The 13,104-nt window shown below is 47.2% G+C and overlaps 3 protein-coding genes across 7 annotated transcripts; 1 reads left to right on the top strand and 2 right to left on the bottom strand.

Moving 5' to 3' along the window:
* Positions 1-93: 93 nt before the first annotated feature.
* LEAP2 (liver enriched antimicrobial peptide 2) lies at positions 94-1,102 on the bottom strand. The gene is made up of 3 exons (XM_059417562.1): positions 984-1,102; positions 669-808; positions 94-379 (listed from the first exon to the last, which is right to left on the bottom strand). The coding sequence occupies exons 1-3, from the start codon at positions 1,038-1,040 to the stop codon at positions 343-345; spliced, it is 234 nt and encodes a 77-aa protein (XP_059273545.1). The 5' UTR covers positions 1,041-1,102; the 3' UTR covers positions 94-342.
* A 5,273-nt stretch (positions 1,103-6,375) lies between these two features.
* Positions 6,376-7,650, bottom strand: LOC132028508 (cytochrome b-c1 complex subunit 8). Its single transcript, XM_059417559.1, has 3 exons — positions 7,546-7,650; positions 7,210-7,377; positions 6,376-6,575 (listed from the first exon to the last, which is right to left on the bottom strand). The coding sequence occupies exons 2-3, from the start codon at positions 7,361-7,363 to the stop codon at positions 6,481-6,483; spliced, it is 249 nt and encodes an 82-aa protein (XP_059273542.1). The 5' UTR covers positions 7,364-7,377; positions 7,546-7,650; the 3' UTR covers positions 6,376-6,480.
* A 113-nt stretch (positions 7,651-7,763) lies between these two features.
* On the top strand, positions 7,764-12,830 carry GDF9 (growth differentiation factor 9). 5 transcript variants are annotated; one of them, XM_059417556.1, is made up of 4 exons: positions 7,764-8,602; positions 8,942-8,983; positions 9,899-10,095; positions 11,488-12,830. In XM_059417556.1, exons 2-4 carry the CDS (start codon positions 8,943-8,945, stop codon positions 12,450-12,452), a joined length of 1,203 nt encoding a protein of 400 aa, XP_059273539.1. In that variant the 5' UTR covers positions 7,764-8,602; position 8,942; the 3' UTR covers positions 12,453-12,830. The 5 variants fall into 5 exon arrangements, with proteins under 5 accessions (XP_059273539.1, XP_059273541.1, XP_059273538.1 ...); XM_059417558.1 differs by lacking the exon at positions 8,942-8,983 and having other exon boundaries at positions 7,764-8,286; XM_059417555.1 differs by lacking the exon at positions 8,942-8,983 and having other exon boundaries at positions 7,764-8,598.
* The last annotated feature ends 274 nt before the right edge of the window (positions 12,831-13,104 follow it).

Genomic DNA, 13,104 nt, shown 5'->3' with positions numbered 1-13,104 from the left:
TCTGCTCTTAGGCAATGCTTGTTTTTTTTTTTTCCTGTAGCATACAAAATGAATTCTTTTCAAACCCTTAAAAGTTTGAATTCCAGACTGCAAAAATGTTGAGACATTTAATAGTATACATAGAAAAATAAACTCTTAAATTGACAAGTTTAGTAATGCTTAGCTACATAACATTCTAAGAAGAAACGGAGACCAGTTTAAAGCGTACATCTGTCTTTAAATATTAAAAATAACAAGACTGCTTCACTTAAGTGTCTCCAGCCAAAATGCAGTTAATCAATATTCCATAGAACGGAGCATTGTTGTAGGTGAGCGCTGTCCTCTTTTCCCCTGGTTTGTACATCATTCCTGGGCCACAGTTAGGGAACAGCGTCTTTTTCTAAAGGAAAAGAAAGGGTGGTTTTTAAGACAAAGGTCTAGCAGTGCCCAGAGCCAGTCACCTCTTTGCATTTTCTTGCTCTGCTTGCTCTAGCCAACCTCAGGGTAAACTGCAGAAAGCAAAGGAACCACTCTCTAGTGGTACCTGTGTGGAGCTGTTCTTGGTTCTTGAATCCCTCAGGATTCACCAGGGAGCTCCAGGCTACAACCCAGGCAATCGCCTGTTCCACTTTTATTCTCAGGTAAGTGTGCTGATCCTTCCTTGGCCTGCGCTCAAGTTTGTGGAATACCTGCATAGCCTTGTGATACACTCGGAATCATCCCGGCAAGAGGATCCAATGGGCCTGAGGGAGACCCCTCTCCAAAACGGGGTCATTCTCCGTGACCTTCTCTTTGTTGAACTCAGTTCCAGTACCGGGGAGCCATCTGCCTGTAGGGCAAAGAATTAACCTCAGGTATGGAAGTGCTGACACCCATCTGCACACCTTGGGCGAATGATGCTGTAGACTTCAGAGCAGAGGGACCCTTCCTCAGGGCTGAGTCCTGTTCTCAAGGTCTGCTTACAATTTCCCCACCAGCACAGTCCCTGCTTGTCCACTTCCTACCTGGTTCAACAGCAGCAAGCAGATCATGAGCACTGCAAAGAGCTTGAGGTGCCACATCTTGCCGGAGGGAGGTTGTTGGAGCCCAGAATCTAGTGACAGTTCCCATTTGCTTTTATAGACTGAAATTCACCTCTTTTATGGTTGCCAGGTGAGATGGGGGCAAAGTTTATATTTGCAGTCAGGGTCAATTTAATAAGTTAATGTCTACCAGAGGAATGTGCTCAAGGCCTGCCTTTTAGGCACGTTGTATTTACTGATCCCTCATCTGGACTTTGAGTGATTATGTTGCTGGCTTGGACCATTTTACCAAAAGTCAGCACCACCCCTCCTTCCCTTTGAAAGCCACGTGAAGCCACTGAGGGAAGCCAGGCACCTAGCCACATTTTGATTCCAAAATAGCTCAGTGAGATCACTGTAATACAAAATAGAAGTCTCATAATGAGGTCTTCGTGTTGACGCCTTTCAACCTTGTCTGGGAAAGAAGCACCAATCTGATGTTACTGGCAACTGGATAAGGCCCTTATCTCCCTACTGTGGGAAGTTGCTTCAGCAAGTGTGACCCAACAGTGCCCCAGATCCCCCTTCTTCATAGATGATTTGTCCTGTTTCCTGCTCCAGATCTTCTCCCTAGAAGAATGGACCGAGCTGTGGCAAGTTCAAAGTCTAGCCTATCTGCCTTCTCCCAGGGCAAAGGCAATCAATACTGATGCAGGACTTGAACTGGGGTTGAATAGAATGGAATATGGGGTTTTTGTTTTGTTTTTAAATGTGTGAATGAAGAGTTAGCAGGGGCTCCTAAGCCACTGGGATTGCCTGATGGTGGTGACAAATCACACTGCAATCTTTGAATTAATGGGTTTTCCTCACAGTAGTTGACTAGGTCCTTCCGCAGAGCATAGCCTTCCAGCAGCTTCAGGGAAACAGACCAAGCACTGAGATGTCGCTAGAGCCCCAAACGTCCATCAGCTTAAGTAAGAACTATGGCAGATCACTAGAACAAGAAAGGGCATGTACTAAGTTGTGAGGTATTGTGGGTAATCATTAAATGACCTGGGCATTTTCATAAATTTGGGGGAATAGTGTAACTTTTGAGTATGAATTATAGGACTTAAGAGCTTCCTGTGACTGGAAGGATGAGCCAATAAGACGAAGGTAACAAGATTATTTCTGACTGGTGTCTCTGTAAGAAGGTGACTGATACCTCTTCCCAAGGCCTGTATCATTTTCAGGGGTCGGATATTTGGTTTGAGCCTGCCTGTTCCACAAGTTAGAGTGGAGGAGATGAGGCTCAGCTGAACGTGGAACAGGATGGTCGCCAATCCTCTTGTCAAGGGAGAAGAGAGTGGTAAGGTGAACCTCAGAACTGGGACAGGGGAGGATGGGGGTGTGACTCCACAGATCTGTCTGTCCTGGTTCTGGTCAGTTAAGGACCATGGAGCCAAGCCCAGAGGGAGACACCACTGCTTGCACTTGAGGAACATGGAGAAGCAGATTAGTCAGCTGCTCCTTCCCTTTACCCCTGTGCTTGAATGTTGAATCACCCCATGTAGGGGCTTAACTAGGAACCTCTGTGGGGTGGGGAAGAAGCTATGTGATGACCTAGTGAACATTGGGTAAGAACACAAACCTGATTAGATAAGCAAGAGACTGAACAACGTGATGTCCTAGAGACAGTTTGGTCTGATGTGGCCTCAGTGCCAGCCTGTTCTTAAGAGAGGGATTTGCCAAATGGGATTTGGAAACTGTTAGTTCCAAACACAGGTACTTTCTCCTAATCCTCCATTTCTGCCTCCCGCTACTCCAAGCAAAATCAAATTAGCCTTTTGCGTTAATTTATTATACAGTCAGTACCCCAGCCAAGGAAAGGGCCTGAGGCTCCAGTGTGCATAGGGGAAAAGAATAAACCATTCATTAACATGAATGTGACAACACTGCAGAAGCCTTTAGGGTTTGAGCCTCTAATTTTGTATGCCGCTTCTCCTCCCTAAAGAAAAAAGCCTATCAGTTACTGCCCACAGAAGGGACCACTGCTAGGAAAAATATTTCTTTTGTTGTTGTTGCTATTGTTAGATACAGAGAGAGAACAAGCAGGAGGAGCGGCAGGCAGAGGGAGAAGCAGGGAGCTTCTCCCTGCTCAGCAGGGAGCCAGACGCAGAGCTCAATCCCAGGACCCTGAGACCTTGACCTGAGCCAAAGGCAGATGCTTCACCGACTGAACCTCTCACCCAGGCATCTCAGGAAAGGTATTTCAGTGTATGTCTACATTACCTCTGTCACTGTTTTAAATCAGCCATGTAGCAAAAATCAGCTTTGAAAGTGAAGTGGCATCCAGACAATTGTCCACAGCCATCCCACAGTCCTTGAATAGTTGTGAAATCCTACTCTTGAAATTAATAATTTTAAAAAATTCATGGGCTCTCTACAGTGAAGTATTTCACTGAATGAAATAAACATACAACTCCATATTCCTTCTTCCAGCAAAAAGGTTTAATTTAAGCAGCATTTACTAATTTTAGCCATAGAGAGAACACTTACTTGGCTGGGAGGCAGGAGCGAGGGTTCTACATTAACCACAAGCTAACCCTTTCCCTTAGAGCTTTATTCTTTTTTCTCCCAATGAGATGGCTGAGGCCTCTCAGCCACTGACATTTGGGGGTTCAAATGATTAATTTACAGGAAGAAAATGAGAAGCATGTTTGATAGCTGATTGCTTGGTAACAACTCTCAGGGATTTTCCACCACTGGGGTTAAGTGCGGAGGATGAAATGGGAGAAAGTGCGTGTAGCTCCGTGAGCAGTTTGAAACACATTCCAGGGGGAGAGGAGACCATGAAGTCTCGGCAGTAACTGGAGACTTTTCTGCTGTCCCTGAGTAGGACGTCCCTAATAAAAAATGAAAGACTCTGAAATGGAGAAACTTCCAGGTAAACTGCAAGGGTCAAAGTGTATTTGCTTTTCTGGGGCTGGACCTGGCACAGACTTCACAGCCTACACTAGAGGCCTGCATCTCTGGGACTGGGTTGGCAACCTGGAGTCCACTTTGCCACATTGTACAGGGCAGAGATAAAAGCCCTGGTGGGGGCAGGGCCCCGCTGAGGACAGCAGAGTGAAATGAGTAGCTGTGCCCTGGAAGCAGAGGAAGGCGCCACACCCCAGGGCTAGAGGCTCCACGTGGATGGTTACAGGCATTGCGGCCCACAGCAGTGGTCCCTTTCTTCCTTGAGAGATTTCACTCATGTTTTCCTTTTCTTTGTAGATTTTGGCAGACAGAGTGGTCCCTAAAATCATCCCAGATCCCATGTCACATACAGGAGCAGTGAGCTATACAACTCACCACGTTCCAGCCTCCCCACCTACCTCAGCACCCTGCTACACAGGGTGCCCTCCAGCTTAGAGAAGTAAGCCCTTTGGGGAGAGACAGGCTTACAGCACACTTTCATAATTTCCTTCAAAGGCAGAAGCTCAGCAGGTAATAGGGCTTACAGCAGGGTCTTCTCAGAGCGCTACTGGGATAGAAAGGATTCAGACCCATACTTGGTGCCTGGTCACCTGACCTGAGCTGAGAAAGGGTACATTTGCTTTTCAGCTGTTATATCCAAAGGAGCCAAGGAACAGGAAGAAATAAAGTCTTGTGGTAAAATGAAGCCAAGAGGATGGGAGAGGGTAGCCATCTCCTCAAAGCTCAGGGCTAGCCAGAGGGAGAAAGATGAAAGGCCTTTGGCTCAGGACATGATGCTAGAGTCCCCAGGACAGAGTCCCATGTCGGATTCCCTGCTCAGCGGGAAGTGTGCTTCTCCCTCTGATCCTCGCCACTGGGCACCAGCCCCCTACCCTGTACTCTCCCTCCCAAATAAGTAAAATCTTAAAAACAAAACAAGAACTATGTAGAATGAAAGATGGGTGGTGCATTTACATCTTCAGGTCCACAGCTTCATCAGATCCTCAACAGTCTATGACCCAAACATGTAACAAACCCTGAGAACAAATACAGAGAGCCCAGGAAAACTGGACCATGTTGGGTGAGGCAGGAGTTTTCATCGTAGTTGTTGTCTGTTAAACCTGCCAGACTCCTACAGATCACTCACTCCACCATTACCACACCCTATGGCTTTGTATTAATACATCGTCTTACAACAAAAAGGTCAAAGCTCAGGAACACAGGTTTCTTTCTTGTATCATACAGTTGAAGCAGCACAGGTTAAGGGTATGGGCCTAAATTCACCAGACTCGGGTTCTTTATCCTGCCTCCCAATCAATGCAATTTTATTACCATTTTGTTTGTTTTGAAGCATTTTAAACTTCACTTCCTAACAGATGAGAATAATCATTAGAATAAGAAAAAAATTATAGCCAGAAGCTGAACTACACTGTAAAAGTTACTGCTCTGGACAAGCAGCAAGTATCCTTAGAAGTGAGGAAATTTCTGAAATTGGAGCAGAGAACCAGAAGCATAAAACTACCAACATCTACCTCTACCATTTCCAGGTAGAGGAAGGGTAGCTTTCTACTAAAAAGATCATTTAAAGGCTCTAAAACAGGGGAAAACTTTTCAGTAAAGGGCCAGAGAGTAAACATTTTTAGCATTATGGCCTACTATTACCAACCTGGTACAAACACAGGCAGTTTAGCTCTAGAGGCCAAGGGGTGACCTCACCCCCCCTTTTTATTTTTTAAGTTTTTATTTATTTATTTGACAGAGAGATCACAAGTAGGCAGAGAGGCAGGCAGAGAGAGAGAGGAAGGGAAGCAGACTCCCCTCTGAGCAGAGAGCCCGATGTAGGGCTCCATCCCAGGACCTTGGGATCATGACCTGAGCCAAAGACAGAGACCATAACCCACTGATCCACCCAGGTGCCCCTCACCCCCTCCTCTTATAGCTGACTTCCTTCCCCTTGGGCTAAGGCAGACCTGTCTTAGAAGAAAGGCAGTCTAGTATAGCTTTAAGAGCAAAAACTTTAGTGCCAGACTCCACCATTGATTAGCTGAGTCATTTTGGTCAAATTACTTACTCTCACTGTGCTCCCGGGTCCTCATGTGCAAAATGACTGCAATAACGATACCTAATTCAAAGGTAGTTGTGAAGTTTACAAGTACTTATTTGTGTAAAGAGCTAAGTACTTGAAACAGTAATTATAGTTACCAAAATCTTGTTATTATGGGAGGAGACCACTGGGAACCAACCCCTGAGTTCATCCCACACACAAGTGAAAAGCTGCAGGAGTAGATGCCGCTAATTTCTTGTACATTATAGAGCAAGCACTGAGTCCAGATCCTTTACCAGACTCGCAGACCAGCCAAACTGTTCAGGACTCAGGCTAGGAAGGGGAGGTCATGAACTTAAGCTTCAGCAGTCACACCAGGGACTTGCTCACAAAAACGCAAAATTACAACAGTGCAGTCCATAATAAGTTTATTATGTCTTCAAGACACTACAGCGTAGACTCCTCTCCCAGAGAAGGGTCCCTCATACACCGGTAATCACTATTCAGATGAATGGCTCACTTGTCATTTTCATAGGCAGCTGGATTCTTCCTCTTGGATTTCTCAAACTCCTCGGTCCCCCAAGTGTAGACAAGATAAAACGCTACAAACGCTTTAAAAATAAAAAGTGAGAGTAAGTAGCAAGCCCATGGAAGACACCAGGGTCCTCAGTCTTCTTTTCTGACTCACTGCGGGCTCCGCCCTACTGTCTCTAGTTTCCAAGAAGCCACTTTTAAACCAGATGATCAAGGACGGTTACACCACACTCCCATTTTACAGGTGACCAAAAGGACGGCCCATTCCAGGAAAATCCATCACCAAAACTTCCCTCTCTCCCCCCAGATGCACATTTAAAAATGTTAGTGAGATAGATGAGATGTAATGCACGTAACATACACTTCGCCCTTTAACACGCCAGTGCACACTTCTTTGGGGTTTGGGGTTTTTTTTGGACAATTCACAATGCTCTGTAACCATCATTACTATCTGCTACCCATTTCACACAGAACAGTTCATCGCTACGAAGTGGGTCAAGATGACCTCAGAGAGAGACGCCAGAATCACACAAGTGACCTTGGGCCCGCTGTTCGTGACTCGGTTTGCTCCTCTGTGAGATGGGGAGGATACACTTGTGCTGAAATAATGGAAAACGTGTGTGTGGCAAGCAGAGGGAGCTCAGTGAGGGGGCCCGCGGTCACTCAGTGTCTAACCGGAGTCCAGCCCCCCAACCCGGCCAAGGCACTCACGGGGCACGACGCGAAGAGCGCACGCCCGCGTGCGGCGGAGCACGTTGGGGATGCCCTTGCTGAAGTAGTGCGGGAAGGCGCGCTGCTCGAAGGGCGACAAGCTATAGGTGATCACATGCCGCATGCGGGTCAGATTCCCAAACGTGCGGCCCATGGTCGCGGCGGCGTCTGCAAGACGAGGGTGGACGGGCGCTTGCCTCAGTCCCGGGACGCGCCGTCCTGGACCCAAGACGCCCTCCCCAGAGCTCCTCACCCTTCCCCGCCCAGGCGGCGCCCCCACCCTCCCACGGACTCCCACTACCGCGCGCCCGGACTTCACTCCCGCGCGGGGGTCACCTCGCCCTCCACAGTCGCGGGAACCAGCGGCCTCCGCCCGTCACTTCCGCTAGGTTTGGAAGCCGCTCCAGGAAGCCGTGAAGTCACTTCCGGGGAGTACCATTTTCCGACCGTCTCCAGGGGGAGGCGCCGTTGCTGCCTCTTCTAGCTTCTGCAGGGAAGCGGCCCGGCGGGTCGTGGTGGCCCGGGAGGGGGCGGGGCCCAACCTGAGGCCCGGAGTACGCAATGGGATTTGCGGCCTCGGGCAGCCGCGGGAGGCTCCCCAGCTTCCTTTCAGCCTCCTTCCCGGCTGTGGAGCCGCAGGAAGCGGTCGGGCTGGGAGGCAGAGAGAGGTGGTGAGAGGGGGGCCAGCCGGCGTCGAGGGCGCGTTGTCCCGGCCGGGCCCTGAGGGCCTGCGAGCCCAGCGCCTGTGGAGAGCACCCTGAGGCCGGAGGAGGGGCCGCCGCTCGCAGCCTTCTGTGCTCTGGTCCAAGCGCTAAAGGGGTCGGTTCTTTTCAGAACATCAGCGACCCAGTACTAGGATCAGGGACGTGCATCTGGGGCTTCTCTCGGCTGCCGCGGTCCGAGAATCCGCTGGCGGGTCTCGGGCTTTCCCCGGGTAGAATAAAAGCGTTTCCTCAAATTGCGCCCCACGAAGAGTTCCCAAGGAACGGGCAAACATATGATAACCGGCCGTGGGTGGCGGTAGGAGAAACGAGGCGACCTCCACGAGTCGCCGGCTTGCCACCACCTCCCACCCAGGTCTGGCCGGGGGCAGGCTGCGGTGCCGCGTGGGGCGTGTCTGCCGCCCGCGCTTCACTGCCGCCGGGGCGTTCTCGGCGTTTCCGAAAGCACTTTCTACGGAAGGATGCTGCGGGCCTGGCCTTTCTGCCTGACGCAGAGCGTCTGTAAATGTTTCTGTTCATGGAATTGCCAGCCATATGTGATGTTGGAGTAAGCTGTCATTCAACAGTCTGCGTGTGTTTTATGGAACCCTGCCTCCTAGCCTGGGGCCAGGGAGTCTTGGCAGGCAATGAGCTTAAATCGTGCAGAACGTCCCTCAGTTTCATCAACGTAGGTACTGCACTGACTGCTTCTGGATCTTGTACCATGAGTGTGGGTTGACTTCCTTCCAGCATGGTCTCCTCACGGGTGCACTGACTGGATATGCCCTCATTTCAGTCTCTCATGGTGTACCTCGTTTTCCTAAAACATCATCTCTAGCTTTGTCTCAGCTCCAAAAGCATAAGTCCTATACCAAGGACAAGAGCACTCTAGCGATGTCCTTTTTAAAGAATATTTCAGTATTCCAAGTACATATTCTGTAGGAAGCTCCCTGAAAACTGGGCAACCCAATAGTTCTCTGCTCTATGGAATTTCAATGCCAATTGTGACTTTTTCTCACTCTCCAAATCAGCATGCAACAAGTAATTATTCTAAGCACCTGGAAGCCAGAGAGGTGAGGAGGATGAAAGAAGAGGAAGAGTGAATCCAATACACTGCATATCAACAAATCTTCCTATTACCATGAATAGCTTTCCCATTTCTTTGAAAGTTTCAGCAAGCGCCTAAGGAACATTTTAAGAATCTTAGTCTCAAAAAATGGGTGATTTTGAGATCATTTCTCAATTCTCTTGGCCTTTTGGTTTGCATAACTAGTCCATTGGCGTAACAATAACTTAAAGAGTTTTAAATAAATCTCTCTTTAAAGGGGGGTGGTGGTTGCCTGGGTGGCTCAGTGGATTAAAGCCTCTGCCTTCTGCTCAGGTCATGGTCCAGGGTCGTAGGATCGAGCCCCACATCAGGCTCTCTGCTCAGCAGGAAGCCTGTCTTCCTCTCTCTGCCTGCCTTTCTGCCTACTTGTGATCTCTGTCAAATAAATAAATAAAATCTTTAAAAATAAAATAAAAGGAGGGGGGAGAAGAAAGAGAAATAACCAGAATGCATCCATATCTAAATGAGGACAAATTGGATAAATAAGACGTTATCAGCAGTTAGATGCACAGCTGACAAAAATTATCTTCAGCTAGGTGTCCTTGAGGTCTGATTACAGAAGTGACCCTAGCCTGCCTACACACCTAAAATTTATTTAAAAGACTGAGCTAGGCCCTTCCTGGCTTTTTAGCAAGAAGACTGGTAGGGGGAAATGTATCCCTTGCTAGTTCTTCCAGGCCATGGCGCTTCTCAGCAACTTCTTCCTTTGGTTTTTCTGCTTTTCCTGGCTGTGTTTTCCTACTAGGCTTGGTTCTCAGGCTTCTAGAGGAGAAACTCAGATTGCAGCTGGTGCTGAGTTGAAGTCTAAGGCTGAGCCTTGGTCCTTGCTGCGGCCTCTAGATGAAAGAGACAGATCTGATTTCCTTTCTCCTGTTTTCAGGGTACTGTATGATGGGCAAGGTGGCACCCCTAGACTGCAGCCAGACTCCAGAGCTTTGCGCTACATGAAGAGGCTCTATAAGGCATATGCAACCAAGGAGGGAATCCCTAAATCTAACAGAAGTCCTTTCTACAACACTGTTCGGCTCTTCACATCCTGTGCCCAGCGCAAGCAGGCTCCTGGGGACCAGGCAACAGGTATGTAGAAGCAGATTGGGTAATGGGAGGTGGGAAGATGATACAGTTGTCTGTTTCAGTTACAGAATGGAGCTGGGCCTTACTCCTTAAATTACTTCTTATTTTGCATGATTACTTTTTATTTTGCATGAATACTTTTTATTTTGTGTGATACTCAGTACCCCCACTCTGAAACAAATCTGGTAGTTGACCTTCCTGTTTTTTTTTTATGCCCTCATGGATTAACGTGGGCTCATATGGTAGAAGTTTATCTTTTTTTGATATTTTATGTATTTGAGAGAAGGGGAAAGAAAGAGAGAGAGAACATGACAGGGGAGAGAGTCAGAGGGAGAAGCAGGCTCCCCACTGAGGGACTTGATCCTGACACTCCTGGATCATGACCTGAGCTGAAGGCAGGCGCTTAACCAACTGAGCCACACAGGCGCCCCCATATGGTAGAACTTTAGAGCTAGAAGCAACTTAATGGCTCTAAAGACTGAGCAGAGTGTTGCTGGAGGTCAGCATCTTCTCCAACGTCACAAAATCAAGACTGGAAACCAAGTATTTTAACTTCTGTTTTCTTATTCTCATTCTATCCATGCTGACCTGGAAATATGTCTAAAATGTCTCCTAGCTACTGGTGTATTGTGTTAAATAGGATGTTTTCCCCTTGTTTGCTTTCTGTGTGAGGAAAGCGGAAGACCGCATTTGTAACAGTAGGTCCTCCCAAGAACAAAGTGTTAGTCATCAGTCTGACCCAGCACCTTGAAGTCCTGTGTGTGTAAGAGAGAGAAAGGAGTGGTGCTTTAAAACAAACCTGGATTCACTAGCTCATGACCAAAACCGTTCTAACTTAGTGGGTCAACTGTGGCTGTTTAAAGCCTTCCCATCTTCCTTGAGGTCTTATTCTACTAGAGTGGTTTTAAAGCTTCCATTTGTTGTCAATCTCAAGTGTTCCAAATTAGACCATTATGTTCTTCATTGACTCTGTTCATTAGGTCTTAGAAAGTTTTCTTAACAAGGCTGGTAAATGTGTTTATTACAGTTACCTCTCTAGAGACTCTCCAAGAGAAAAATAGAATTTACTAGCTTCTTCTATGTTTGGAGCCAATGGCTGAGCTTGGGAAACCAGAGATTGGGAAATGTAATGATTCTCCATTGTTTTGTTCACCACCAAAACTGTTGTGAATTTCTGGTGATAAAATAGCCAGTCATACTCGCTGGCAGTTATTTATGATGTCTGTGCCCTGTATTTTCTCTAAAACTCACCCCCCCCCCAACTCCCTTTCTTAAGGCTGGAGGAAGTGGGGAAAGAGAAGGGAGAAAAAGCATGATGAAGGACACATGCCTTGATATGACTTGCTGTTTGGTTTTTGTATTAAAGCACTGCTGGTGGGTTGTTTTTCTTCTCAGGATCCGTTCCATCAGTGGATCTGCTGTTTAACCTGGATCGTGTTACTGCCGTTGAAAACTTACTGAAGTCAGTCTTGCTCTATACTTTCAGCAACTCCATTTCTTTTCCCTCTGCTGTTAAATGTGTGTGCAACCTGGTGATCAAAGAGCCAGAATTTTCTAGCAGGACCCCCAGTAGAGCTCAGTCCTCATTTAACTTTAACTTACAGTTTGAAATTAAAAAGAAATACAGATGGTTTGAGGTTGATGTGACCACTCCTCTTCGACCTCTAGTGGCCTCCAACAAGAGAAGTATTCACATGTCTGTCAATTTAACCTGCGAGAGAGGCCAGGGGCAGGATTCTTCAGCCTGGGACAAGCCATTTAACGTGACTCTTCTGGTGCCCCCCTCACTGCTTTTATATCTGAATGACACAAGTGCTCAGGCTTATCACGGGTGGTATTCCCTTCGCTACAAACGGAGGCCTTCACAGCGTGCTGACCAGAATGGTGGTCTGTCTGTCTGCTCCAAGGGAAAAGGGTCGGCTGAGGGTGTAAGATCTTCCCGCCACCGGAGAGGTCGGGAAACTGTCAGCTTGGCATTGAACAAGACTCTGGTTCCAACTTCTTTGAATCTGAGTGAGTACTTTAAACAGTTTGTTTTTCCCCAACATGAGTGCGAGCTCCATGACTTCAGGCTTAGCTTCAGCCAGCTGAAGTGGGACAACTGGATCGTGGCCCCGCACAGATACAACCCTCGATACTGCAAAGGGGAGTGTCCCAGGGCTGTTGGATATCGGTATGGCTCACCAGTTCACACCATGGTGCAAAACATCATCCATGAGAAGCTCGACTCCTCAGTGCCAAGACCGTCATGTGTTCCTGCTAAATACAGCCCTCTCAGTGTTCTGACCATTGAGCCAGATGGCTCAATCGCTTACAAAGAATATGAAGACATGATAGCCACTCAGTGCACCTGTCGTTAACATACGGTTCTGTAAGCTAAAACCTTGAGCCTCTTCTGCAAAGGACACACTGTGTGCCTCTCTGTGCCTTCAAGGGAGAGCGCTGTGTCAAATGGCTGTAACCTGCTCTGTGATGCGTAAGGATGTTGTGAGCCCATCCTGGGGCCTCCATCAGTGTTAAGTAGTAACATCTGCCTTTATTTTCAAATGTAAAAGAAATTTCTTTGGAGGGCTTTAAATTTTTGTTCCTGAGCGATTTATTTTTTCTTTGCATTGGAGTCTTGTTTTTGATATAAGAAAAAAAATCTTAATGTAAATCTTGGTTGGAATTGCAGCTCTAAATGAACAGTTCAGAGGGCTATAGTTTTATTTAATAGAAGAATAAATTCCTCTCAGTGGCATTAATTGACCATGTGTGTGCTTTTTTTTTTTTTTTTCTTTTTAAAGATTGCTTTTAAATGGTCTTTGGGGAGGGAGAAGAAGTATAATCTGTAAGCTAGACTTGGCATAACTCTTTAGCTAAGAGAGGTTAGCTTTTCTACCTAAAACCTGGTGAAGGACATTTACTGGGACTGGAAGCATGTAACCTATTGTATTAGTGCGATAGGCTAATTCAGCTCTTAGGGTGGCATGTAGAAACATCACACAAAGTAACATTTGTCCCGTTTATTTA

Source organism: Mustela nigripes, chromosome 12 (genome assembly GCF_022355385.1).
Source record: "Mustela nigripes isolate SB6536 chromosome 12, MUSNIG.SB6536, whole genome shotgun sequence".
NCBI lineage: Eukaryota > Metazoa > Chordata > Mammalia > Carnivora > Mustelidae > Mustela > Mustela nigripes.
This window is presented reverse-complemented; position numbering and strand designations above follow the sequence as displayed.